Source organism: Seriola aureovittata, chromosome 6, assembly GCF_021018895.1.
Source record: "Seriola aureovittata isolate HTS-2021-v1 ecotype China chromosome 6, ASM2101889v1, whole genome shotgun sequence".
Lineage (NCBI taxonomy): Eukaryota > Metazoa > Chordata > Actinopteri > Carangiformes > Carangidae > Seriola > Seriola aureovittata.
The window spans coordinates 19,897,974-19,925,575 of record NC_079369.1 but is presented as its reverse complement, the minus strand read 5'-3'; the positions used below and the strand labels follow the sequence as shown (position 1 = coordinate 19,925,575).

General features: G+C 38.6%; 4 protein-coding genes across 12 annotated transcripts in view; 1 reads left to right on the top strand and 3 right to left on the bottom strand.

Moving 5' to 3' along the window:
- Positions 1 to 595: 595 nt before the first annotated feature.
- On the bottom strand, positions 596 to 5,926 carry ttc4 (tetratricopeptide repeat domain 4). Its single transcript, XM_056378685.1, has 10 exons — positions 5,667 to 5,926; positions 5,383 to 5,500; positions 5,114 to 5,275; positions 4,880 to 4,957; positions 3,462 to 3,586; positions 3,223 to 3,309; positions 2,572 to 2,813; positions 1,838 to 1,922; positions 1,309 to 1,391; positions 596 to 876 (listed from the first exon to the last, which is right to left on the bottom strand). The coding sequence occupies exons 1-10, from the start codon at positions 5,775 to 5,777 to the stop codon at positions 777 to 779; spliced, it is 1,191 nt and encodes a 396-aa protein (XP_056234660.1). The 5' UTR covers positions 5,778 to 5,926; the 3' UTR covers positions 596 to 776.
- Positions 5,927 to 6,922: 996 nt separating this feature from the next.
- Positions 6,923 to 10,604, bottom strand: pars2 (prolyl-tRNA synthetase 2, mitochondrial). Of its 2 annotated transcripts, none has more exons than XM_056378684.1 (4): positions 10,087 to 10,604; positions 8,641 to 8,980; positions 8,256 to 8,501; positions 6,923 to 8,172 (listed from the first exon to the last, which is right to left on the bottom strand). In XM_056378684.1, exons 2-4 carry the CDS (start codon positions 8,962 to 8,964, stop codon positions 7,291 to 7,293), a joined length of 1,452 nt encoding a protein of 483 aa, XP_056234659.1. In that variant the 5' UTR covers positions 8,965 to 8,980; positions 10,087 to 10,604; the 3' UTR covers positions 6,923 to 7,290. The 2 variants fall into 2 exon arrangements, with proteins under 2 accessions (XP_056234659.1, XP_056234658.1); XM_056378683.1 differs by having other exon boundaries at positions 8,641 to 8,983; positions 10,087 to 10,601.
- A 4,225-nt stretch (positions 10,605 to 14,829) lies between these two features.
- On the top strand, positions 14,830 to 17,687 carry insl5a (insulin-like 5a). Its single transcript, XM_056379147.1, has 2 exons — positions 14,830 to 15,495; positions 16,983 to 17,687. The coding sequence occupies exons 1-2, from the start codon at positions 15,324 to 15,326 to the stop codon at positions 17,117 to 17,119; spliced, it is 309 nt and encodes a 102-aa protein (XP_056235122.1). The 5' UTR covers positions 14,830 to 15,323; the 3' UTR covers positions 17,120 to 17,687.
- A 399-nt stretch (positions 17,688 to 18,086) lies between these two features.
- Positions 18,087 to 27,602, bottom strand: part of sgip1a (SH3GL interacting endocytic adaptor 1a) — a 73,613-nt gene continuing 64,097 nt past the window's right edge. For all 8 annotated transcript variants that reach the window (XM_056377780.1, XM_056377785.1, XM_056377786.1 and 5 more), the window contains 7 exons: positions 27,396 to 27,507; positions 26,559 to 26,714; positions 25,144 to 25,279; positions 24,651 to 24,853; positions 24,403 to 24,467; positions 22,930 to 23,094; positions 18,087 to 22,014 (listed from right to left, as the gene is read on the bottom strand). In XM_056377780.1, the coding sequence (XP_056233755.1) occupies positions 21,992 to 22,014; positions 22,930 to 23,094; positions 24,403 to 24,467; positions 24,651 to 24,853; positions 25,144 to 25,279; positions 26,559 to 26,714; positions 27,396 to 27,507 (860 nt within the window). In that variant the 3' untranslated portion in view covers positions 18,087 to 21,991. The remainder of the gene's footprint in view (positions 22,015 to 22,929; positions 23,095 to 24,402; positions 24,468 to 24,650; positions 24,854 to 25,143; positions 25,280 to 26,558; positions 26,715 to 27,395; positions 27,508 to 27,602) is intronic.

Here is a 27,602-nt window from a genome sequence, read left to right as displayed (position 1 = left end):
AAAAAGACACGACTTGGCAAGAGCATCTTATTGATTAGTTTATGAAATTACACTGACAACACAGATCTTGACACAGACATAGCTTTAGGAAGCTTATGCCATGCTGGGTGGTTTATTGTAATGAACTGTAGCAAATCACCAGTACAGGAAACCACACTGACCTGACCAAGCTAGAAAAGCTGCTTTCTGAACACTGACTGCGGCGTCCAAACTCATAAGATGACTATTAACTTTGAAAGAAGTGACGCGCATTAGTCATCGGTATGGTATGTTAAGTATCATTATTGTTCCTGGTAGAAGTCACAAAACTTCCTTGCCAAAAAGCAAAAAGTAGTCACACCTCTCACTTTCGCTTTCCATTCAGTCCTTTGTCAACCATGTCTGAGGAAATTCATTTAAATATTAAATTCAAATTATGACAAAGATGAATTTAAGATTAAGTTGCTTTTCTTGTTGACCAACTCTGAGATATGTAGCACCAGACAAAGGGACAAACTGCACTGTTTAGGAAGAGATTCACTAGTATTTTAAATGTAAAAAAAAAATTGTCTTTTTTGATGTTTTATGTTTTATCTCTGAACAGACACAAAGAACCCACATGAAGAACCCATTTATTTTGTATTCATTTTGTTGTCACACTGTGTGCCAAGCTCTTTGGCACAGGATAAATATTTGCCCTGGCGTCTTTTTCAAAGACAAAGTCAGTCTTTAGGGGTAGAAATGAGAATCGTGTATTATGTATTAAAAATCCAAGATTTGAAGGCCGTCATTTATTTTTACAATCCTTGTATTGTTTTTCCTGCTAAAAACTGCTTCCTGAAAGCTGAGCCATTTACCAGAACAATGAAGCTGGGGCTGCCTGCCTTAACAAAACACCTGTAATCAGAACAAAACAGACAGCAAATCAACATTAAGAGTGTGATGTAAGCTAATGTACCGAAACTGTAACACAAAGGCACAATTACAGATAATACAGGGAACAGACTGACTACTTAGCCTAAATAACAACATGGCCACCTTTTTAAACTCAGGCATCACTAAAAGACCAATTTGGGTTTTAATAATAACTACAATAATCAAGATATTAAGGCATTATGAACACAGAGGCAGTAGAAAACGACCCAAAGTTGCGTAAGTGTTAAACAAATAGTAATAAATTCAGGCCTTTAGGTTGCTTTGCTTTAATAGGGTAAAACTGGGTATTGGACAGCTGCCAGCTAATTAAAATTAAGCACTCATAGTGGCCATGGTATCAATGAAAATGAAAACACACTTAATGGAAACACCTCTTTATCTCAATGGGTTTACCTTTTATGCTGCAGCACTTTTAAAAGTGGCGTTTGTGGGTTTACTTGGTAGAGGGTCTCCTTCTCTTCATCCTCAAAGTAGAGCTAGCAAGTGAGGAAAGGACAAATGTGGTTAATTAGGAAATAAATAAATAAGATATTTTTAAAAACGTTCAAAAATCGCTCAAATATTATTTATTGACATAACTTCACTGTTTTTGGTAATGTAATATAATCCTTGTTTGACAGTTGCACTCTTGACTATTTATTACTTGTAATTATCAGAAACCAGTAGTTGAATTGTTTATCTACATAATATAAAAGATAACTGTAACTGAATTTACTGATTAATGTATTCAGTTCATCAGAATCTAGAAATAATGTAGTCCTGCTATGGTTTGTAAGAAAAAATAAGTTTATGAATGCACAAGAAAACAACAATGAATTATTCCTGACATTTTTCATGGTAACAAGCCACAAGGAAAAAATTAATTTAAAAAAATTATATTCTGTGAGTGACAGAACTACTCAATGATGCTAAACATACAAACCTGCAGATTTTGTGGGTGGTATTTTCGGTCTGAGTCCCAAGGTGGGAGTTCTTCTCCAAACATGACTGCCAGGTGGTCCACGAAACTAGACAAGTCAAGACAAATGGAAAGATAAATGACTCATTTTCTGTGATTTAATAAAAATAAACTCCTCACTTATTAATGTTGTATTTAAACAAGTATTTTATAGAAAATTCAGTTTTATTTTATTCCTGTATTAAGGACACTAAACTAAGGATTTCTAAGCATTAAGGAAAGGCTATGTAACTTTTTCTTAAACAGAGATCCCTGTGGCCACACATTTTACCAGTTCAGTCTTCCTCCTGTGCATCTGTGTGTGTGTGTGTGTGTGTGTGTGTGTGTGGTGTGTGTGTGTGTGTGTGTGTGTCTGTGTGTGTGTCTGTTCTGTAAGTGCATGTGATGACGTTGCTCCCTGAAGTTGTGTGTGTCCTCTCTGAACAGAAAGACAAACTCAGCTGGCAGTGTAGAAGGAGTAAAACGGGTTTTTATAGCAGGTTTACCCATGTTTTCAAAATAAAAAAAACGTATTAGCTTATACCCGCTAATTTTGATGTAAAAAAGGTATGTGTTATCACCACTAACAATTCCTGCCAATCCAATCCATGTATTATGGATACAGAACACTCAGGTAGATCTTGTTTATGTAAAAAGCAGAGAAACACTCCTTACCAAAACACAGTCTAGACTAGAAAAACAGAACAAGCGGAGCTTACCAGTTGCTCTCACAGAAAGCCGAGATGAAATCACTCTGTTGGTGTTCAGGATACAGGAAGAGAACAGGCCAGTGCAGAGAGCCCTGCTCGTCCAAGAAGACTCGAGCCCCTGTGGCCTCCTGGGAGCTGAGGCCATCCAGGCTCAGCTGTGAAATCGCTGCAGAGGAGCCTTCATCCTCATCCTCATTGTCTGATCCACACTGACGAGGCTTTGCAGGCTGAAGAAGCTTGATACCTCGTTCCTGTGTAAAGCACAAAAAAATGTGTCTGATAATCACTGCAGAAAAACAGGCCCAGGCTCTGCAGTCGGGTCTTACATCGTGATTACACAGAGACAGAATTAGTGTCAGATTTGACTGAGTGTTTCAGGTATCATTATTTTCAAATACAAATGTCCTGAATGAATTATAATGTTTGCTTGTGATCACTCCTTGTGTGTTATTATGGCAATCAACATGTAATCATCAAAGTTTGGTTCTGAGCCATTCTACTTAGTGGGGAAATAGGCTGTAAAGACTTGGCTGAATAGGTGCCTCTGTTATTTTTGTAAATAATTCACATTCTTGCAGTTAGTAGAAGTAGGAGCAAAAGGGTTGACAAAGATCAAGATTAGAGTTGTATTTCCCTCTCAGTTTGAAATAGGATGCCTACCTTTATAGCAGCCAGAATAGCTTCTTTCTCACCGTGCAACTTTTTTTCTTTGGCCTTGGCTTTCCTGGCATCTCTCTCTGCAGCTCTCTAAGGAACAAAACATTAACGGGGCTTAGTTTGTGCATGTCTGAAATTAGTGTTAAAATAATACAGAAAATAATACACATTGCCCACAATGCAATACACCCTCCCTTTAAGGCCTTCAGCTCAAAGTCAGGTGAACTCAGTAGTGACTGTACCTTGTGTTTATCTGCAGCAGCTCTGAGCTCCTGCAGTTTCTTGTCGGTGGGATGTGCTTTAAGGCCATCGTCACACCACTGGATGGCCTCTGAGAAGTTACGCAGCTCTATACAACACTGGGCTCCTGCATAAACACATGCAATGTATTTACATTCACATATTTAAACATGGCTATATTCTTACATTATTGTATGACTGCTATGCAGTGTGAGAGGAGTGACTAATATGGTTAAATTCCTCTGTCGTGGTATAACTTTACACTATATAACTGTATAAAACTCCACTGATACATATTGCACTAAGAAAGAATGAATTATAAATCTCAACTTTTAAGCTGACATGGAGAAAAGCTCAGTGCTCAGAAACCAGCAATTTTAACATAGAAAAATTCAATATTGACATAAAACAAAATAAAACTTCTCAGTGATGCCACAACGACCTAATTCACCCAAAGACACTAAAAAGAAAACTGCAACGATATAAATGAAACTGCAAAAACTCTGTAAACAAACTTGTATCATCCAACAGTATAGATTATTGTATTGCCAGAACATACACTATTCAGTTAATTATTTAATAATGGTAAACCATATTGTTCAATAACAAGTCTAATACCCTGCCTCACCTGAAATCACCTGTCATCCTATTAACCATGCATCAGGAATATTATATAACCCCACCCTTGTGTCTGAAAAGCCCTTAACCTCTAAACCACTGAGAACAAAAACCACTTCGCATTGAAGAATGGACTCTTCAAACCTTATGTTATTTTATTTGGCTAAAATTATAGCAATTATTTGGTTTGCCTTTTTATTGTTACATGGCTTTTGAATGTTCTTTTGTATTATGTTTCATTAGATTCCTATGTTTAATACTCTGAAAGTGAATAAAGAGATCGTGGATGCATACATGAAGTAAGTGGAAGTAAGGTCAGCTTGATTTACTTTAGTTTATTATTGTTAGTGCTGACATTTGAAGTTGATATTTAATTGTACTTAATTTGTATTTATGTATTTTAATATCTCATGTACAGGAAAGATTATCCATCCATCCATCCATTAACCATCAACCTAAGCATCTTGAATTGTGACAAATAAAATTGTTGGAACAGCTTCTGGATCCTGTGTTTAAATGAGCACTACACATCAGAAGTTCGGTGAGCAAACACCACCACCTTCACTGTAGTTTTTTCACATATATATTACTTTTAATGCAAGGTATTGGAACATAAGAAAATGATTTTATTAATTTACTTAAGTTATTATGATTCTATGAATTGTTTAACTGCGTATACTTCGTATTGTTCTATTTTCTTCTTATGATAAATATTAATTACGAAACATATTGCCATTGTTATGTACATGGTGGAGACTATTACAGATGAAAAACCTGTATGTACTGTATGTATGATACACACCTCTGATCATGGCTTTGAGGTGATCAGGTTTGATCTTCCTTGCTGCAGCAGCATCATTCAGTGCAGAGCGAATGTTACCTGTGTCAAATTAAGCAAGACACATAGGCTTTGTTTTTTACATGGAAAATAAATGTCAATTTTTGTGAGCAATATGTATAACAATCCACATCCCTGGTGCTAGCAAGGCATGTATGTCCTACAAATCTGTATGGCATGTAAATAAGAAATCCCAACCCAGATAAAAGTGTGCTGCAGCCCGGTTGGTGAGAAGAACAGTGCTGAGCTCCTGGTCTCCACATTTCTTCTTCAGACCTGCTGTGTAGGACTGTATGGCCTTTTGGTAGTTCTTCTCTTTGAAAAACGCATTCCCCTCATTTTTCAGGCTCTGTGCCTGCTCTGGAGGAGGAATAAACTCAATCATTAACAGTTTCTAAAAATTTAGAGAGACGACACACAACAGGCGTTTCATAAGCGGAAGGAGCTTAAAGCTGTGGTCTGCTTACCCTCCGGGGGCCTGTCTTCATCGTGGATAATGGCCTGGAGACAAGCTAGCTCGGGGTATTTTTGTGGGTCAATCTCTTCAGGTGCTGTTTTCATGAACATGGGTATTTTATTAAACTCCTGGGTGAGACAGAAACAGAGAAGTCACTGTGGATGAACAGAAACGTTGCCTCTTAGCTCGCTGGCTAATGACAACAACGACATGGAGGTTGTAACATTTCATTTAACATAGAAATAACTTTCTGGCTAACATTGACAGCCGATAGTTTCTACTTATCAACGTTACCTCTTCCCAGCTGTCTTCACTGAAGCCATGTTTATATCTCTGGGTCTTGAATTTGTCCATGAATTCGTCCATGCCGTCATCGCTGTCACTTTGCAACGCTGAAGACGCCATTTTCTGTTGTTTGCCCTTTTTTGTTGTTGTTTACAAATCTTAAATAAAGTACGACACATTACATGTAACAACGTTTCTTATTATACAAGTTATCCAGCTCCTTGTTTACGCATGGGCACAACCGGTGCTACACAGATAGCGACCCGAGCAGAAACAGAGTACTTTTACATTGGTTCCACTTCCTTCAGGACCAGAGAGAATGACTATAAAATATTGTGTTTAAACCGAGAGGGAGGAAAAATAACTGAATACGTTTACCATAGTATGGTTAAGTACAATTTAAAGGCAAGCGTAATAACTATAGATACTAGACTGGTTCGCATGTAGGATTTTTCCGTACAAAACGTGTAATTAATTCAAGAAATATGATGACTTGTTACAGATTCAACTGCTCAACAGAATATAACGCAGTTGAAATTAACTGACCGGCAACATTTGAATAAGGATAAAAATTTAAAACGTGACGAACATGATGAGCTGAGCTCTTTAAATTTTAATGATTGTATATACGTTAGAGTCTGAATACGGGACTTTTTCTTACAATGTCGCATTTTCATATGTCAGAACTTTTGTCCCCGGCTGGAGCTGTCACCATCTCTAACAGTGAACTGTGAATCCGGTTGTATATAAATACAGTCTATGAGGCCGGTAGTATTTTGTGACATCACATTTGGATGTTGTCAGTCCAGCAAGCGATGAAGGCTAACTTGGGCTGCCTCTGTAACTTGTTTTACAAATAGTAGATGGGAAATCTGTAAGAAAAAAATTCAGTCAGAATATATATATATTTTTTTTTTTGCTTTAAACCCATTAGGAAGAGTAGAGAAGACTGTATAGGAAAGAGAGTGAAGCAGATAGAGGATGAAAGAAATTAATACAGAGCCTGCCAATTTATTATTTTAAACAATAAAATACAAAATGAGGCAAGCAACAAGAATCTGTTAACCAAGGTATAAGGGTAACCTGAGTATATCTACTAATAGTGTGGTAATTTTAGTTTTTGCTTTTCCTTGACTTCCATGATATGATTGTATTTACAGCATTTACCAAATACCAGCATTGAGTTGTATTATGGCAGCATTTCTATGTTCAGATGCAAATGCATATTAAAACACAATATGAAATGGTCATCATTTCGGTTCATATCTGGTGGTTTATGTTTTTATTGGTATGTGAAACATGAAAGGCCACAAAACCGTAAAACTGTGACATTCTTACATCACAGAAACAGAGCATAATTCCATATCCTAAGGTCCATTACAAAGCTTTTGTTGTGACAGTAAGTTAATTCCAATCAGCAATGTCAAAAAATTTGTAAATTCTGGTTTTAAAACTTTGTAAACCAAAATACAGAACCAGGAAAAAGGCCTCCCAGTCCCCTTGCTGACACAAGACAAAACGTTAAAATAACATACAAGGCTTTTATCCTCCCACCACCTCACTCATAGAATCACACATATTTTGCTTGCTTACAGACAAGCACTTATTTCCACATTCAGAGTTGTGATGCAATTCATACAGTTTCCACTCTTCCGAGTAGATCCAACAGTCCATCTTGACCGAGAAACATCGTTTCACCTGTCTGCTGACAGATCACCTCAAACCTGGGTGTTTCCTCTAAAGCGCCCTGCCCTACTACAATAACATATGGGTAGCCCAGTCTGCTGGCGTCCTTCAGTCTCTTTCCAATGGTCATCTGTGTACGGTCATCAAGAACCACTTCACCTCTCAAACCAGGCAGAGTCTCTCCCAAAGTGTGAACCAGGTTGTCAGCTAAGACTGCCACCTCATCCATTTTACTGCCCTTCTTTGGCGGTAAAACACAAACCTGGTAGGGGGCGAGAAGCCCTGGCCAGCGGATCCCCTTCTCTGTTGACATCACCTCAATGGCTGCAGCAAGAATACGGGTTACTCCAAGACCATAGCAGCCCATTTCAGCAACACTAGGCTTGTTCTGAACATTGCTGAAGGTGGCATTGAATACTTGAGAGTACTTTTTCCCCAGGTAAAAGGTGTGGCCGACCTCTATGCCCCTCGACTCTACCAGCGTGCCTGTCTTACACTGTGGGCAGTCAGTTCTGTCTGATGACATGGTCTCTACATTAGCAGAGAAGGAGCAGTCCCCACAGACCAGAAGCCGGTCCTCACCGATGTCTGCTGGCAGCTGGAACTCATGGGAGAGTTTACCGCCGATATTTCCTGTATCTGCCTGCACCTGAACGCAACGCAGGCCCAGCCGGGCAAAGAGCCGAGTGTATGCTTGGCACACAGATTCATAGGTCTGATAAGCTGCTTCCTCACTCACATCAAATGAGTACATGTCCTTCATGTAGAACTCCCTCCCTCGAAGAAGACCAAACCTCGGCTTCGGTTCATCCCTGAATTTGCGGGTAATCTGTTTTATACAAAAGAAAACTGTAAAACTGCAGCTTACTTCCAACAAATACACTAGTGATAACAACGGGGCTGAACGCTTACCTGATAGAGAAGCAGAGGGAGCTGTTTGTAGGAGAGGTTTGCCTGGTGAGCAACCAGAGTCGTCACTGCCTCCTCATGTGTGGGACCCAAACAGTAGTCGACTCCGTGGCGGTCTTTCAGACGGAGCAGCTCCTTTCCCATCAAGTCCCAGCGCTCGCTGGTCTTCCAGAGATCAGCCGAGCACAAACTGGGCATGTCCAGCTTCTGCCCACCGATCCCGTGCATCTCTTGGTCAATCACTCTCACCTTTTGATTAAGGACAACACGTATTACATTTCATGGAACAAAAATGAGACCATATACACTGTCTTTGTGGACATGGCACCACAAGATGACCCTCCTTGACCTTTATCATTCCTATGCCAAAATAAACATGTTGTCTCACCAGCTTCTCCATGGAGCGGACAGTGGCAGGAAGGTAGTAGTAACACCCTGGGTTGGATGGATGGATGAGCCCAGCCTGCTGCATGAGCCTCTGACTCTTACAGGTCATCTCTCCTTGCAGTCGGCTCTCCTGCCCCACATCACGCAGGCTTGTCGGCTGGTAGATACGTGACACCAGGAGTGTGGGTCTGATATGTCTGGAATGAGTGGAGGCAGGAACGGCGGTGTGCTCAGCACAGCCTGAATGGTTCCTCTTTGAAAGAATCAGAGTTCTGCGGAGGCGCTGGAGGACTCTCGGCCAAACCTGATGCATGACAGGCTCCATGGTAGATCCAGATGTACTGCTGTTTCGCAGAATAGATGAAACAAGAGCTGAGCTGAGATATTTAGTTAAATCGACAATTTTTATATTTTACCCCTACCCCATTGATATAAATGGGGTGGACAAAATATTAGAAACACTCATCAGTACAATACAACACAATTCAACGGCACCAGTAACTACGTCCTCCAAAATAACCACACAGTTGAATCAACACCTCTCTAAAACACTTACAATAAAAACTGAACATTACAACCCTCACGAAGGGAAGATTTAGCTTAAGTGTCCTCAATAATCTGGACAATGAATGTAGATATCCTTGAATCTGGACTGTTTGTCAAATAATACAAGTATTTTAAGACATAATATTCAACTGAGGGAAAACGAGATGGGCATTTTTCGCTTTCATCTGACTTCTTATAAACTACACAATTATTCAATTACTCACAAAAATAACTAGCAATTTAATCAATAATGAAAATAATGCATTGTGGCAATCCTAAAATCACTGCTGCAAAGTAAGTTGACTACTTTACTTAGGTACTGTACTTAAACACAAATATGAGGTACTTTACTTATGTTTTTCCATTTAACGCAATTCTACAAACAATATGGTGAACTAGGACATTTTGCATTATGATTATTTTAAGTTTTATCCCTATGTCCTTGTGATATCACTAATACACTTTTACATGAATAGGATTTTAATAGGATTCCTTTATATATATGATGGAGTATTTTTATATGCGCATATAACTACTGCTTTTATTTAAGTGAAAGATCTGAACGATTCTCTTACCATAGTGACAAATGCATTTTATCTGCAGGAATTGCTGACTTATAGGAAACTACAGTAAATTGTAGTCCCAGCATGCAACTACAGAACAGGTGAAGCCAAGGTCGTCACAACTCAGTCGCTTCCTGCAGGTATCAGTTTAGTCGTTTGAATTATCCACAGATGTATTAAATGAAAGCAGTGGATTCAGACAATGTGGATATGACTGACAGTTCAGTGATGCATGTTAGCAAAGCCTTCCCTGATTCACTTTATATAGCTAAGGCTCGCTTCCTCAGTTAGCAAGCTACAACGTACGTACGTACGCACGCAGAACCTGGGAGACTCACCTTAAAGTCGATAACTAGTGTCTGTTGTTCCGAGTTGATTATCTGAGTAACTGAACAAATAGTGGCATGTCTATAAAGTTGACAAGCTGCAAAACATCCAAGGTCCCTCCCTGGTCCCTACACCATGCTGCAGTCTTCCTCCGCCGCGCAGGGACACACAGCGCCACCTGCAGGACTGGAGGAGTCGGTTACGCTGTTGACTCATAACCTCTTCTTATAACCCATATTTGTTGGCATTTTGGAAAATCTCCTTCATTCTTTTCCTCCCTTTCTCTTTCACTCCTCCTGTTCTACTCTCTTCCTCACTCTGCAAATCCTGACTTTCTCCTCTGTCCTCCTCTATCCTCTTTTCACCTGTTCACCACCGCTCTCCTCCTCGCTCTTCATCACATATTGTCCTCCTCTCTCCTTCTCTTAACTTTAGGTTTTCTCTCCTTTCTCACTCCTCTCATCGTGTCTTCACCCATTCCTGCTTCCTCTCCAGGTATACAACTACACAAGGGAAGCTAAATTATTATGAAAGTGGGTTAAGTTAAGGACAGCTCTAGAAAAATAATTAACATTCACTTATAAACCGTTTACCAGTCAGCATGACCATTACCTCTATGTTCAGCAGGTGGAGCTAGAGGTTTCAAAGGCATTTTCTTTTTCTGATACATCTCTAAATCAAGCTTTAAACTTTCTAGGCCACACTGCTCGGACTGGTCTCACCATTCATGTTCAGAAACAAAAGGCAAAATATATATATATATATATATATATACATATATATATGTAACTCAAAATCTGTCCTCTGGTGATTTTCACTGACACTGCACTTAAAATATTTTGCCTCCCACAATGCAATGCAATGTTTTTTGAAGTTGATGATTATAACCAACAGGATTAGGATTAAAACATACAGGATGTTCTTGAGTTGAATTTTGAAAGCAGTCACAATTTCCATCCAAGTCAAACTCAGCTGTATATGGTCATGTACTGTCAATTCTGGATTGAAAACAGGATACATTTATTGTGAAAGGAAAAGGCAGACGCAGTGGAGAGGAAAAAGGATGAAGGTTCAATGGCCTGAAAACACATTTAATGAGCCATTTTGTGTTGGTGTTACACCTCGTCGCAGATTCATGTATTTACATACCTGTTACATAAATGTATCTACAAAATACTTTTGTTTGCATAACCATATTTACACAGTTGTTGAGAAACATACAAAATGTTGAGTTACATGTATTTGTGTGAGTATACCAGTGAGCTATTTATGTAACTTCTGTATTTTAAATCACTGATTGGGCCGTTAACATTCACTGGTGGAAGAAATATTCTGATGCTTTACTTAAGTATAAGTGTTAATACTACACTGTGAAAATATCATGTTACAAGTAAATGTCTTGTATTGACAATGTTACTGAAGTAAAAGTGTGAAAGTATAATCGGGAAAATGTACTTAAAGCAGTAGAAGTACTTGGAAAATTGAAAGTTTGAAAAGTAAATAGTTCACATGACTGATAGTTATATTACTGTGTATGATATACCATTTAGATTTAATTCAATTATTATTTGTAAGTATTAATCTGCTGATCATTTTCTCTATGGTTTGACTGACTGTAAAAAAAAAAAAAAAGAGTCCAATGGTTGGACTAAACATCTAATGAAATAAAATAATTTCAATAATTCAAAAGAAAATGAGCAAATTCTCACATTTGAGCTGAAATGTTCAGCATTTTACATGAAAAATCACTTTCAATTATCAAATGAGTTATAGCCAATTAATTTTCAGTCTGTCTACAAATCAATTCACTGACTGTAGTTTTAATCTACAGCAAAGCATCATATTTTATAAGCTCTTCATGTATTTTGTTTATAAAATCTCAATTACTAATTTCAAATTTGTACTTAAGTACAGTAAGTAGAGTAAATGTGGTAGCTACAGTCTTAATATTAAAAGCAATTTGAAACTATTTTAAATATCAGTGATGCTCAGGTTGTGTTTCTTGTTCTACTTGTTTCTGTGAGTCTGACGTCATTAATTGTTCTTTTCTGCTGCTCTGCTCTGTTCATTCAGGATGTCCGTGTCTTCCTGACTGACGCATGTGACGGCCTCATCCTCGACGACAGCTCCTGGTCCAACAGTCTGTAAGAGCTGTAAGACAGAACGATGAGTTAAAATTCCATGTGGAAAATGACATTCAGTCACCTTCCTCTGATAAGGCTTGTATTAAGATTGATGTGCAAAACACGTAGACCACGGGGCTTCGCTTGTTATTACACTAAAGTCAAGAGCTAATATTTCATTTCAACAAGTGTTAGGTTACAATATCCAATTTTAGTTCCATTATTAAGTTAATAAGCTGCAAAATCCAATGACATCATCCAAAAATCTACAGTAGAATACTTCATCATCATTTAAAAATAATAATCTCCCCTAAACAAATGACATTTGTGTTCAACCAAATGAAAGTTTGGTTTATTTTTCCCGCCTATAACCTTGGCCGAATAATTGTGCACTTTGCTGCTGATGTTCCAATGACGCCCCTGCTGTTTGCCTCAGCTCAATAATATCAGTGTGGGAGAGTGCAGTGAGGTGCAGTGAGGCTTTAATAACTTTCATAAACTTAAAACTCTTGAATGAAACGTCTCTTTTCTCTCATAGTTATTAAAGGTAACAAAGTGCTGCTTTCTGTTTTGCTTGCCTTTGCTTTCATTGTTTAGTTTGTGTGTTTTTATTTTTTATTCTTTGTAAAGCAATTTGTGAACTTTATCAGAAAATAGAATTTAATTTTAATTACCATCAGTCAGTGCTAGGTAAAATATTTGATACTCTGTTTTGACAATTGATGAGTTTTTATTGAACGTACTAGACTACCACACATAATCTTTGCCTTTTGTTGACATTATACCGTCCTGCAGTCTGTGTCAATGCACTTTTGCTGGCTTTATAGCATTTTATGCCAGCAATTTTACACCATTATTCCCTCAGTCAGTCAATGACACGCAGACACCTGATGGCCGGCTCACATGGCAAACACAGCTGAGTGTCTCTCTGGCTCTTGTCTCTCAGGTGGACGCTGTGGGGGACAGTGTTCAGTCTGCTGGGTTCAGATAGACTGAAGACGCACACACTGATGTATTCCCGAGCCAATTAGGTTTGTGCCTGTTTCATCCATTTATCTGGCTGCTCTTGTCGTAAGGTTTGGATCTGGGAGAAATGGGCGACTGAATGTCTCCTTGAGATATGAACAATCTCATTAGGACAGATTTTATCTGCATACATCACATCTGCCTGTTTGGCTTCATACTGAGTATAGAGTTCAATTTTTTACAAAAAAGATTTAGTTCAAGGTTTTTGGGAATTGCAGAGTAAAAATATAGACACAGACAAATTAACAACAAAAGATTCAAACTGTTTGGATACTGAAAAGGAAAACATGTAGGAGCTTTCTAATTTTATGAAGCCAATAACTTCCCACCATGATTGGAGGAAAGCTTTAACAAATCTATCCTTCACCTTGGTGATTATACGTCATTTAGGGCCATTCAGGGTCATCGTAAATCTATAGGTCATCTTTGCCTCTCCAGGTCAGTGAGTCAGTAATCAGAGCAGTCCGACAAAACTGAGGTCATGATGACAAAAGAAGTTGTAGCTCTGATTACAGCCATCAATGCACACAGCTCATCAGGAGCTGTAATTGTTAGATGTTAACAAAAATAAGTGCTTACATCTTTATTGAACTTATTCATTTCTTATTCAGAACACTTGAACACACTCAACGACATTCTGTGACAGCAAAACTCACCATTTGTTACTCTTTGAAATTCGTAAAATTCAGCATGTACAGTAATAACTAGGACAAAGACCAAATATCATGTTACAGCTTTTCAGAATGATGGCAGAAACCATCTATGGAACATAGCCAGCATATTCAGGCAAAATTAATAAGCTTGTGTCTGCTGATGCGGCGTGATAAACACACCTTACTGGCTTGTTTTGGAGCTTTTGTCCATATTACATTTGCAGAGTTATCATAGAGATTAATCTGTTGACAATGAACGAGTAAATTAATGAATTTCCTATCATGGTGTCGTGCATACAAGTATGCCAAGCCTGCATGGGTTTACAAGACTTCACATTGATGAAGTCATGCTGCTTGTACATTTTCAAACAATACTCACAAAAAATTTAAATTGTCCTTAATGTTTATCATGTCTGAATTTTCTCATCTTTGAAAAATACTTTGTGCTTATTGCTTGAGGTGCTCTATAATAATAATAAAAATAATAATAATGATAATAATAATACTAATATAATACTTAGATCACCAATGCAGACTCTTCACTGTGCAAATAAACAATTGCTCGACCTGGAAAACAACAGAGGTTTTTAGTATGCTCACAATAAACAGGATATATTCCATTTATGTGCATTTCCTTTACCACTTTAGATGTGACCTTATAGGAAAATGTTTGTCAGCTCCCAATAAGGTTTCTGCCACCATACAGCATGTCTCCAACCAAATATAATATCATTTCATGGACATCCTAAGTAGAGACCTCCACTGTCAATGATCGAGCTGAAATGTCGTGCTGAGCATCATCAGCAGCGACATAATGAGCTGCATTATGGACGGTCAACATTTACTTTTTAACTCTCATATCGCCCAAACTGCTGTAAAGTGAAAGACAACCAGGCCATCAAAGTGTTGTAAACAGATGAAACATCTTTTTTACTGCAGGGGGAATCACTTTGCATCACTTAATTAGCCATGCAGTGTAGTGAAGGTCGGTGCAATCAGGTAATCACAGAGAGGCTGAGGAGGATGCTCCTCATCTAATGCGATTGTCAGTTGAGGGTTGTAAAGGGCTGATGGCAGTCACTCTCTCTTAGACGGCTAAAAATGGTGACGGAGGAGATGACCGGAAACATGAAACGACTTGACTGTCATGACATGAGTGAGGACTGTGTGCGGATGGGCTGAGTGCCAGTCAGAGGGAGGTGGAGAGATACTCAGCATTGATGAAGTGAAAGGTGGATGCTATATAATGCAGGGAGATGCAAGCAGTGGATCAACAGCCAGTCCACTTGTGCTGCAGCCTCCTAAAGAGAAGAGTCAAAGTCAGCCGGGGAAGATAAACGGACAGAAGAACAGCTCAGGACAGAGGAGCTGCGGTGGTTTCTGAAAGCAAACAAACCAACAACCAACAAAGAGACAAACCTCTGTATAGACACTCAGGTATCCAGTATGCGGGCTCTGGTGTTTCTGCCTCTGCTCCTGTGTGCAGTGGTGTGTGTGGACCAGGTGAGAGCAGAGGTGAAGGCAGTGAAGCTGTGCGGTCGAGAGTTCCTGAGGGCTGTCGTCTACACCTGCGGAGGCTCCCGTTGGAGGAGATTCCTCACTGAGTCAGACATGGACGGTGAGACAACTTCTCCTCTTTTATTCTGATAAATAAAAGAGTCAATAATATTTTCTTTTTTGTTTTTTAATTACAACCATTTTTCTCCTTGGTTCAGGGTTAGTCTTATGACAAATGGGTACAAATGAGTGGATTTTTCTTTTTCTGTTTCAGTGTAGATTTATCCTTAAACTCAGTCCTGTTGTGCGGTAGATGCACTGCACGCCACACTGTTACCTACACACTTTTCCTATGAAGTTTATTACTGTGTTTTCTACTCTTTTCTCAGGGTTTCTCTGAGATCTCAATGAGAAAAAAAAAATTCGTTCAACATATGGTTTCCCTTTGAGTAGACTGAAGTTTGTTGAAAATGGTTTTATTCCACACTAAGACAGTGTCACATATATATTCTGTATCGGCTTGTGTTGTCTCCTCTTTTAAGATACTGTATATTAGGAGACATAATTGGCATGTCCTTAAACCTGTTAAACTTGTTCAATTGAATTTAAAGCGGTTCTGCAGTTTTGAACATTGTTTGACCACAATAGACATAAATAAAGTATGTATCTATCTATCTGTCTATCAAACAGTTAGTTAGTTAGTTTTTTAAATGACCCACCCCTGAGCTGCAACTTGTCAAAGGGTTTAAATAACAAATGGCAAGTTTAGTAAAGATTAGAAGAAACCTTAGATATTGTGTGATGGTTCTACCAGTGTTTTGCAAAAAATCACTTAAAGTTAAAAGTGAATCTTGCAGTTTGCATCCACCTTTCGTGGAATAATACTCCTTTTCTATTTGACATTATCTCTCAGATCAAAATCTGAACTCACTAGGCTGCTGAGTTCGTCTGCTAGAGTACCATTCTTTGCATGTGACATCTTATTCCTCAGCCTGAAACATAAGCAGCTGTCAGAATAAAGAGGATTCATGTGTCTGAAAGTTACTGACTGGCAGCTTTCCAGACTGCCTTGGCTTTCTTTAGTGCATGTACCGTATGCTGTGTACTATTAATTCAAAAGCTGCAGTGGGTGTGCAGGCAGACAGGTGCCTCAGCACCAAGACGCAGTGTCTGCTGTTTGGAATTATTATGCCGGAGGCCACATATCATGATTAAATGCTGGAGCAGTCTCTTCCCTGGGCAGCCACTCTCTCACTGTCTCACACAGAGACAGAGACTCAAACCCAGTTAGCCTATCATGGCGGGTTGATTAGAAAGAGCAGAGTGACACTGTAGAAGACAAATAGCACTGAGTTAATCTTTACAGTCATTTAGAGTTTCCTTATTTAATGAGAACATGGACATAAATTACAAAAGACTGATCTGAAAACAGTTGTCCATCCATTATTCGTGGAAACAACTGATAAAAAAAGTAATGAAAAACTAATACTTAATGATGATTAATTTTACTATAGAATTATTTCATTATACGTCTTCCAGGTATAGGGATGCATTCAGTGCCAGTCATATTACATGTTACATGTTTTGTTTTTCCACATTTGCCAACAGGGGAACAGAACAGCTTGGAGAGCCTCAGCAGCAGCAGCCCGGGCTCTGAGCTCACCAGACGAGACATTAACAACATGCTGACCACCGTGTGCTGCCAGGTGGGCTGCAGGAAGAGCGACCTCACCTTCCTCTGCTGAGGATGACCCCCCCTCTCTCTTTCTCTCTCATTCTCCACGTGACCAAACTGACTGTTTTCTCCCATCTTGCCTTACTAGAAACCAAATCTGAATCGCAACGCTGATGTTTTTAAAACAATGTGATCACTGTATTGTATGTGCAATAATGCTCATATCCACAACTGCTGTTTTTCTAATTGCTTTTGATATTTTTGTGGGTTTTGATTTATTACCTTAACTTGTGAGGACTGTAGACATGAATGTGGACCACTTGAGCATCTGAGAACATGTTTCTGAAAACCTGAGCTGGAAGACGTGTGCAACCATAAATATGTATATATTTATGGTGTAAATGAATCTATGAGAATTAAGAAACAAAGATAAGTTGATGTAAATGCACTCAGGGATGGTATTCAAAGGAGTAGGACTGTATCACTCCCCACTCAGATTCAGCCCGGGCTTGTGTCCCGTATGTAGTGAGTCTCCACAAGGTTGCAGTTTTTGTAAAATTTCCATCAGTGCTTCGATGTATTTATAGGAAACATCAGCTGTATTCTATCATTTTGCTATTTTTGTCAAATAAATGTTCTTGCACAGGACTGGCACTCTGTGAGGTGTGACATCTTTTTGACATTACAGTCTTGAACACTGGGCACTACTTTATCAAACCTAGTGTTACTAAGATTCTTATTAAAAAAAGAAAAAAAGAAAAAAGGGCATCATGGTGGCCTCAGGCTCTGGTTCCCAACCTGAGGGTAGGGAACTCGTGGTGCCAGAGGAATCAGTCAACAACAGCAGGTGTTGAGATATTTCAGTCTGGACCAAGGTGGTGGACTGACTGACTGACATTATCATCCCTACACCTAGCTGCTAATGTGGTTAAAAAAAAAAAAAAGAATATCCAGTTGTACTTTTTTTGTATGTACTGAGTAGAAAGACTAAATAACACGGAATTACAGAATATAAAGGAAACTGCAGGACACGGGCATCCATTTAGAACTTTTATTGGTTTTGGAAAGAAGCAAACTAAGTTTCTCAGTTCATCTTAGCATTGTTATGTACTGTACAAACAGCTTGCACATGTGTTTGAGGTTAACGGTACAGAACCAAAAAGCATTCTGGCTTATAGCACACATAAACACACTCCCTGCTCTCCTCTCAACATTAATACAGGTAACTGACACTCAGCACAACACGTCATTTCAGTACTATCTATCATCATAGATGCCCCACCTTTTACTGCATGCTCTGCATGCAATAATGAATTACTGCAGGACAAATTCACCACGGAGATGAAGATCTGGAAAATATGAGTTTTGATCCATTGTTTTTTTTATCAGGAGATACAAAGAATAATCAAGCAACCAGCAGACTGAGTTTTGTTTTGCCTTTCAAGCAGAAAGACCTGTAAGCTGTAGTGTAGTGGTAATTTAAAACAGATGCATGGTGGGGGATGTGTATGGTGGGCGTCTGTAGATAATGCTGTAGTGACTGTTGCACTGATAGCCTCAAGATTCACCCAAAAGGTAACAACTTTCTCTCAGGCACGTTGATTCCGCCAGTCAAATAGATGAAAGACTGACATGACTGAAAGAAAATGTTACCTCACTAATGTATTACCAGGAGCTAAATGGCACCAATCATCATCACCTCACTTTAACAAAATGCAACCTCAGTGTTCTCTTGTACTGGGTCTGCACACAAAAAAATCTGAAAATCTGGTCAAGAATAAGATTTTTATTTTAACTGCATGATCCAGATCTGATTTTTATCAGTGGCCAAATAACCACATATATTTAAAAACTGTCCAATCAAAAGTACTACATCATTGAATAGGACTATTGATATGAGATAAACAGGTCTCTTGTCCTAAATCCAGACTACGATGCTTCTACGACAGCTCTGAAAGGACTACGATTGGTTGCATTTAGCAGAATGCCGACATACAGTACAGTACAGAGATCTTCAGCTACACTTCACACACACTTTTTGTTCTTCATGTTGAGTGTCAGAGCATTCAGGAAGTTCAACATCATCAGCACAGTGTTTTTTTTTTCACATTAAACAATATAATATTTTTTCATTTTTATCCGTTTTAAAAATATTCAGCTTATTCTCCTTAACAGAGGACTGACTGACATAAAATACAAAACAAAACGAAACAGAAAGAAGCATTTTGGTCGACTTAACCTCGCTCCACAACCTCATTCAACTCTTGTCATCTCACAGAGACCATTACGATTATGCAAAATAAAGCCATGGATTCGAGTGGGCTGGATGATCGGGGATGTGCTCATGATATAATAGGGGAGTTTAGGTATCACTGAGGTGAATGGAAACAGGTACGAGGCAGGTGAGAAGCTTCACTGATGACACATGGTCAAAGCTGAGGTGATAACTGCGTAGGTAGATGTGGGAACTGAGAAGATTTGATTTATCACCATGAGGTTTGATTTAAAAAAAAAAAAAAAAAAAAAAGACAAGCTGGTCCCAGTAAACAAATCCTGTTCCAGTAGTGGCACCATAGTCACCAAACTTCGTTACTGCTGCTCAGGAAAACTGATTTGTTTTTGTCATTATTGTCTTGTTGTTATTTAAGGGAACAGTTCAGCATTTTGGGAAATAAGTGTTTTCTTTCTTGTCAAGAATTAGACGAGAAGATGGACATCAATCTTATGTCTGACTGTTAAATATTAAGCTATGCTTAGCTTAGCATAAAGACCGAAAGCAGGGGGAAACAGTTTGACTCTGTCCAACAGTTAGCAAGACTTAAGACTCAGCTAACACCTCTGCGAGTCTGTACTTGGTCTTGGTATGCTAACGTCAGCATGCTAACATGCTCGCAATGACAAAGCCAACAAGCTGATATGTAGCAGGTATTGCCTAATGTTAAAAATATTCATTTGGTGTGTTAACATGTTAATTTTTGTTAATCAGGTCTAAGTAAGGTACAGTCATTAGTTTTGGAGTAGTTGAAATGTTGACGTGCTAGCGCTACAGGAGAAGTTAAGGGAGCACCAAACTTATTTCAATTCATCAATCCATCCAATAATTGTTGTTATTTCAGTCTGGACCAAGATAGTGGATGAACTGACCACCATTACTATCAAGGTTAAAAAGCTACGTTACATTGCCACTTGTTTATAAACTTGGTTCTTTGTACATTTTAAACAATGAAAACATACTGTGTTACTAAGTGAGTGTTAAAGGTGCCGGTGGGTGGAACGTATGGACAGAGTTAACTGTTCCCTCCCCGTTTCCAGTCTTTATGCTAAGCTAAGCTAACCATCGCTAGGCTCCAGCTTCCTATTTAACAAAGGCATGAGAGCGGTATTGATCTTCTTATCCAGCTCTCAGCAAAAATGTTAATAAGCATATTTCCCAAAATATTAAATTGATTCTTTACAGCGTGGACCTTGCCCATGGTATAGCTACCTCTACATTAACACTGCTTTCACAAAGCATTACACAGCATCCAGGAAGATATTTATCTTTTTCTTTAAATTACCCCCACACCCATATATAGCTCAAATCTTCTGTTGCACTTGAGTTAAAAAATTATATCTGAAATAAATTCAAAAATTATACCTTATACTGTACACAGGTTACCCAACTACACAGATAACAAAAAAGAAGAGAGAGAATTCAAATATTTATACCTTTAAGGGTTCTGAGTTGTGTGATACCATTCAAATTCTATTCATATACAGACTCACATGTTTTATACAACAAATCATCGTCATCAATAAATAAAAATAGAATGCTGTCATGTACTCTGGAGTCTAACACTGCTGTCCTGGGAACAACAGAAAGGCTATCTGACAATACAAGGAAAACACCAAACGCCCTTTAAGATATATATTATTAATTTAAAATGACACTTTGTACACTTCTTTTGTTCTGACGGGAAAAAACATATTTTTCTTATTTTGCAACCAGTACATTGATTTATCATTGCAGCTGCCTAACTTGCTGAAAACCTCTCCATGTGTGTATATTCCAGAGAAATAAAATAACAGTTTGATTGACTGATCAGTGCATTTATATTAAAAAGGATGTGATCCAAAGTCATGTGACCCTGTAGTACCAGTAGGCGATGCGTGAAAAACTTTTTTTTTTTTTTTTTTTTTTGTTTCTTGCTCTTGTGTTTCGATTGCTCATAAGCACCGGCAAGAAACACCATCTTTCGTCGAATTGCTTGTGACAACATGTGTCAAACTGCATCAGTAAATGCATTCGATTGCTGGCCAAAGCCACACAAATGGCCGCTGTCAGTGCAAGTCAGTGAGAACAGCTGTCTCTGGCTTTGAGCCCAGATCCTAACAGAAGGATTATTTATGAAGCTGCGATTTTCTTATGTGCTAATGAAGGTGTATAACTTGCAATGTATTTTCCTGGGCCCTGCTTCAGTTCTACTTACTCTAACTTTGGATGTGTCAGAGCTAGAGGTGTATGTCTGACCACAAAGATCTTACTTAAGGGTATTTTTACTGCCGGAATATTCTGGACCGGGAACAGCAAACCTCATCCCTCATCTTTCTGTCCATGTCTTCGGTCAGGCAGCTGCAGTGAAACTTTTAAAAACACCACCAAACATTGACCAGAGGAGGATGAAGACAGAGGCACAGACTTTAGAGGAGGGGAGAACCCAGGTGTCTAACTGCAGCAATACAGATGTTATGAAATGAATACAAATACAATAATTACATGACCTAAAACAGTTCCACGATGCTATATGCAAGTTATACAATACTGCTGGGTAGGCTGCGGACCTGTTGTGTGGGTTCGGAAAAGGTCCATGGAGAGTCTGTCTGGTGTCGGTCTGTCCTCTGTCCTCGGTGTCAACCTCAGTCCTCTGCTATTGTTTTGTTCAACAGTGCTCAGTAGCATGGGTTAGTTGTCGGCCAGGTATTTTCCTGCAAAATGCCAATGAAATGTTTAGGTTATGTTTCAGTCCATTTATGGTTCTGTTATAGATCTATTGCAGGGGATAGAGGAGGGAGAGATGTGAGCAGGTCAGCTGCAGCAGCAGCTGTGAAACACAGCTGAAGGAGGCAATTAAGGTACTTTTAAACCCTAAACACCTGATTGCCCCAATTTGTGTCAAATTTTTTTCTTGTTGGAGTTACAACCCAATCAAATCAGAAAAAGACACTCCATATAACTGCATAACTTGCCTGACAATCATTCTGTTTTTAGGTTTGCTTCAGTACCAATGTAATCCAGTGATAGGTGCCTGTATATCCATGGACACACTACCAACAGGAACTGCTAACAGCTTCTGTTTAATTTTAATGGTGCCAGTTAGCAAAATGTAAACAAATATAAAAATATAATATAAAAAAACATCTATTTTAAACTTCAGAGATAGTTACTACAGTAGTAGTTTGCATTACAAAAAACAATAGGTAATTTCATACAGTGGTTTACTGATTTCCAATAAGATCACCACATCAAAAATTAAGACTCCTATCCTAATTAGTATGTATGGTCTACTTTAAGAAAAAGTATATTATGCCTTGACCAACACATTATCAGTATAATAGAGAATGATAAACAGACTTTCAAGAATAAATTAATAAAAACTAATTTCCAAATAACAACAAAACAAAAAAATGAACATGTATTCCTTTTTACTTATGTTAGTATTTTACACTAAATGAGGATGATTATACTTTTACATACCTTAATATCATATGAGAAAATCAAATAACTCCCCATGTTAAAACACCAGTTTAGGTTTGATGTACTGTTATACTTGCTCAAAGCGACAGTGATAGATAACATTTTGGGTTGGAAAACACCGTCTTTTATTCAAATGCTAAACTGACCTGCGGCAAACCTCTTCTTGATGAGAGAGAAGCGGTATCCTGGCCCAGCTAGTTCAATGTCACAGCCCGACAGGGTGCTGCCCTCACTGGTGAACTGCACCGCCAGTGGAGCTGGTTTACTGGGACCCTCTGTTAGCTGGAAGCGTGCTAACAACGACCCCACGCCTGAGGGAAGAGGGCGAATTTAGAAAGAAGTCAGCAAGGTACAAGGAAAGATTTTAGGATGTTTCATAGACAGTGATGTGAGGACAAGACCCAGATGGAAAACTCAAATATAGACACTTTTGGAAAGTATTTTGAACAGACAGCAGAATGATAGGTTGTTTTCAAAAATTATAAATACAGGTTGCAGCTGTAGATGACAACAGATGTTGCTATATTTAACTTTTGAGTGCAGGAACAGGCTGTTGTATCAAAGCCTGTTCAATATCAAAATGTTTACGTGGTACAGATTTCAAAGAAGCACTGAATGAGATTCATTTGAAAAGAAAATTACCCATGACCAGAGGGTCACTTTTTGTAAGAGGACATTAAAACGATAAAAGATGCCATACAATGAGATACCATTCAAAGAGAATAATATTGTGAATCATCCAAATCCAAAGGAAGGAGGGTTAATCTGATCATGTTTGAAAGAAAATGAAATAATCTTGTTTACTGTCCTTTCCCTGGACATCAGGTAAGCCCTGAAGGCTGACTGCCAGGTACTAAGTGAAATTAAAGAACTTCATGTTGTGTTTGTCAAGTCTGGTGCACAAATCAAACTATTCTTTATCATTTGAAAATATGTGTAAATATTTCACTGTAGATGATATCATGAACACTAGTTTATCTTAAGAGAATAAGCTCTGGAGACATTCAACACATTAAAACCACAGTGCAGTAAGACGTCGTACTGAAAACAGTCACAAAATCAGGTTTGCTGAAATAACTGTAATACCATTTGTAGACAGACGGGGGCGTTGTTTACTTCAGGAAGAGCTGACAACTGTCTGCGGCCCTGTCCTTTCCTGAGGGATATCATGTGCTTCACTTTTTTTTCCTGTAGCCTGCTTAGCTGCATCCATGGCTCCAGGTGCAAGTTGTAGTTCAGCGGTTAACACTGGCCAGCTCGACAGGTCTACAGAAACTCTGCCACAACTTGAGGAAAATCTGAACACTGTTTAGGCTTTTATTAAACCACAGCTGAAGGAGGCAATTAAGGGACTTTTAAACCCTAAGCACCTGATTGCCCCATTTTGTGACAAAAATTGTCCTGGTTTTATTCTATTCTCATCTTAAGGATCTCTTTCAATCCCCTAGCTATTATCTGTGGTTATCCCTTTTTCTGTTTTTCAGCACAAAGGAAAATTTCACCTGGGTCTGATTTTATGAATATAAAACTGAAAGTATGAGTTGCTCTACACTCAAGCCAGAAGCCTTTCCAACAACCAGAATTACTATACTGTATGTAATAATATCATCATAGTGTACCTCCGTTTTCAGATTTCTGTGAGATATCAGGAATCTTCCAAAGGATTCTTTGCTGCTCTGCATTCCTGTCAGGATTAAAACAGAAAACAAGTGAAGAAGATCCCCAAAACATGTTCCACATTTAAAACTGAAAGGTTTATCAGTGCATGAGAATTCCCTGAAAACACAGCCTATTTACAACATCAGCCCATTTAGTTTACTGCCAATATATTACATAATAAGAAGTCTAGACAATGTCTAGACTGTACCATGCAGCTGGAGGTAAGACAGCCTGTAGTTTCGAAACCCCTCCGTCGACGGGGACGAGGAACTGGACGTTGTTAAGGGCCATCGCCGTTGACATGGCCTCCCCGTTGTATTTGTAGTCTATCCTCAGGTCAGTGCTGGTGGGCTCACACCTCCAGCTCACTGCCAGGTTCAGTGGAGTGGACTGGAGGCCCTGCACCGATACCTGCACACAGATAGACGGATGCACACACAACATATTTTTGTTTTATCCTAAGGTTTAGGGATTCCAGCATAATGTCATGTTGGTCCTATAGCTCATTTAAGCATCTCCAAAAAAAAAAAAAAAACACATTCAGCAGATAATAGCTGCAGTTGGTGTTTTGTAAAATGAGCTTTACAGTGAAACAGTGGAAGATGGGGGGTTGTAAATACATCAGTGTTCATCTCGTCAAAGCTGCTGTGTATCTCTCATCTTACTGATATAAAGTTATGACTCTGGAGGGCTGGGTTTACCTGATACTTGAGCATGTCCACGTTGTAGTATGTTGCCTGTGGCTTCTGCTCTGCCACCTTCTTTAAGTGGGATATCAGGTTTGGCATGTTCACCCAGAAGTCCTTGGCATCAGCCTTGGCTTGTGTGGTGGTGTCACTGGTGAGGAAGCAATGTAGAAAAGCAAAATCAAAACAAAGATATTTTATCTGACCCTGGTCATGTACTAATCTGGTGAATGTGCTATGGTGTAAAAGTAGAGTGCAGTTCTTAGCAGCATTTCAAAGTCAAAGCAATATTTGACAGGTATTTTAATGTGAACAATGAGCCACTAGAGGTCAGGCTTTACACTCATGTCACGACAGCTGTGCGGGGTTCAGGAATATCTAAATTTGAATAACTTCATAATTTCAATTCATAAATAATCATATGATGATGCTATAAACTTTTAATGCCTCAGAGTGGTGATTTTTGGTTAGCTATTATTTTCGTATTTTACAACAGGTGCAAAAATGAGTCAGAAAAGGGTGATAAATAAAAGCTGACCTCTGTTCAAGGTAGTTGGTCTGAACTCAGATGACCTCAAAATGACTCAACAAGCAGCCTGCATTAGAGCCTGAAATGATCTCACTGATCTTTACTCATCATTGCTTAACTCTTTCATATGGGATCGTGAATGTTTTATGAGCCATTTATCAGATGCTTTTACCAGTTTACAGAAATATGTGAATCATCAATGACATCTAGAGCTTTTTTCATTTTTAATAGGTTTAAGACTCTGAAATAGACTTTTTTAAACATTCACACATTTTTACATTTGCCAACCTTTGATTATTTTTTTTCTTCTTGCTGATATATACAGTTTTTGAGAAATCTCTATGTGAAAGACAATTTCAGTTTTCACTGTTTAAGAAATGTTATATTATTCAAGTCTGCTCTGCCAATATTGAATATAATTGGTGGAAAACAGGATTTGTTGTGTGATTGTTTATGATGATGAAATATATTATGAAAAATACACTGAATTGGAAACAAACATATTTGAAAAGGTCTGCACTTACTAATATCTACATTCTTTCAAACATAATAAGAGGATGACTTATGTAACAGGATCCTGGTGCAAAGTCGTTTTGAATATATGATGTTACATTAAGTGACATTAATATTATAATTATAATGCACAGTAAGTACGAACATTTGATTTGATTTTAATGAGGTTTAGTTAAATTAGGACACTCATAAAAAAATTATGGGCACTTTCAAGTTAGACATTAAGCATTCAGACTTGAATTATGTGAGTTAGGAAGATGCAGTCAGAGTCAAAGTATAATCCCAAAATAAATCACTTCTTCACTGAGACACTGCCTCCAGTAAAAACTGTATTTATTATTATTCTCCGTCTGAGAGTGAGGTGGTGAGTTCACAGCGGTGTCATTACCAGCAGAGGAGCTGGGGGTTAGGCAGCACATGCTCCAGTCGGCTGTAGTTGGTTATGCTGAAGGTTAGCACGGCGGGGGACGGGTTATTGGCAAAGTGCCGCGTGATTCCCGCCGGAAACGACAAAACCATCTCACCTATGATCTTCACAACACACCTGAGAGGAAGAGGAGGAGAACACGGTCAGAGAGAGAGAGGGGAGGGGGGAGAAAGAGAAAAACAGTGCTCAAATGTATTTTGTCGAAAATGCATGATTTGTTTCTCATACTGTCATTTCTTTAAAAAAAAAGTTTGTGTCCGTTGAGCCTGGATCACAGCCTTCATGCATTCAGTGTTTTATAAATCATGACTCACACAACATAAACGAAATTAAAAAGCAATGGCATTATCACACACTGTGTAAAATCAATAAGTTAATGTCAGACAGTGATGTCTGCCTGACATTACGCTACATTAGCTCTTTATTTATTAGGTACACTTAAACCTAATGCAGTCTAATACAACAGTCATGAAGGTTTTTGTTCATCATAAGAGAATTATGCTCGAAAAGAGAAGTTACAGTTTTTGACAAATAGATAAATAAATCCCAAGATATAAGAACATCAGGTATTTTTCATGTCCTTATATAAGGACATCTAAAATATCTACGAACCCTTCAAGTATTTATATACTGCTTATAAATGCTAAATAGGGGGTTAAGTAATTAAGCATTATCCTTTACGTATTGCTGTATTAACTGAATAAAGACACTGCTCACATCATGCACAGACAAAAAATATTAATGAATGAAAAAAAAAAAGTGTCAGTCTGTATGAAAGTGAGCCGTTTGTTCATTTACTTGCTGGGGTCGGCTCCTTTAAAGAAGGCGTTGACTGTCTCTGTGAACGCAGCGGCCACTGGAAGAGTGTCCTGAGCCCCCATGGTGAGAGGACTGGGCCCTCTGGAGCAACCTGGAGGGAACACACCCACACACACACACCCACACACACCCACACACACCCACACACACCCACCCATACACACACATGCAGGTAAGTAGACTGAT

Bases quoted from the DNA above. Each gene is read 5' to 3' on its own strand.
- ttc4 (XM_056378685.1), bottom strand. From the start codon at position 5,777: ATGGCGTCTTCAGCGTTGCAAAGTGACAGCGATGACGGCATGGACGAA. The intron at 3,310-3,461 runs GTACAGTCACTA...TTTGTTCCTTAG, and splicing joins CTGCTGCAGATAAACACAAG to AGAGCTGCAGAGAGAGATGC. The intron at 877-1,308 runs GTAAACCCATTG...TTCTGATTACAG, and splicing joins AAAGTGCTGCAGCATAAAAG to GTGTTTTGTTAAGGCAGGCA.
- pars2 (XM_056378684.1), bottom strand. From the start codon at position 8,964: ATGGAGCCTGTCATGCATCAGGTTTGGCCGAGAGTCCTCCAGCGCCTC. The intron at 8,502-8,640 runs GTGAGACAACAT...CTTAATCAAAAG, and splicing joins TCCGCTCCATGGAGAAGCTG to GTGAGAGTGATTGACCAAGA. The intron at 8,173-8,255 runs GTAAGCGTTCAG...TGTATAAAACAG, and splicing joins TCCCTCTGCTTCTCTATCAG to ATTACCCGCAAATTCAGGGA.
- insl5a (XM_056379147.1), top strand. From the start codon at position 15,324: ATGCGGGCTCTGGTGTTTCTGCCTCTGCTCCTGTGTGCAGTGGTGTGT. The intron at 15,496-16,982 runs GTGAGACAACTT...ATTTGCCAACAG, and splicing joins CACTGAGTCAGACATGGACG to GGGAACAGAACAGCTTGGAG.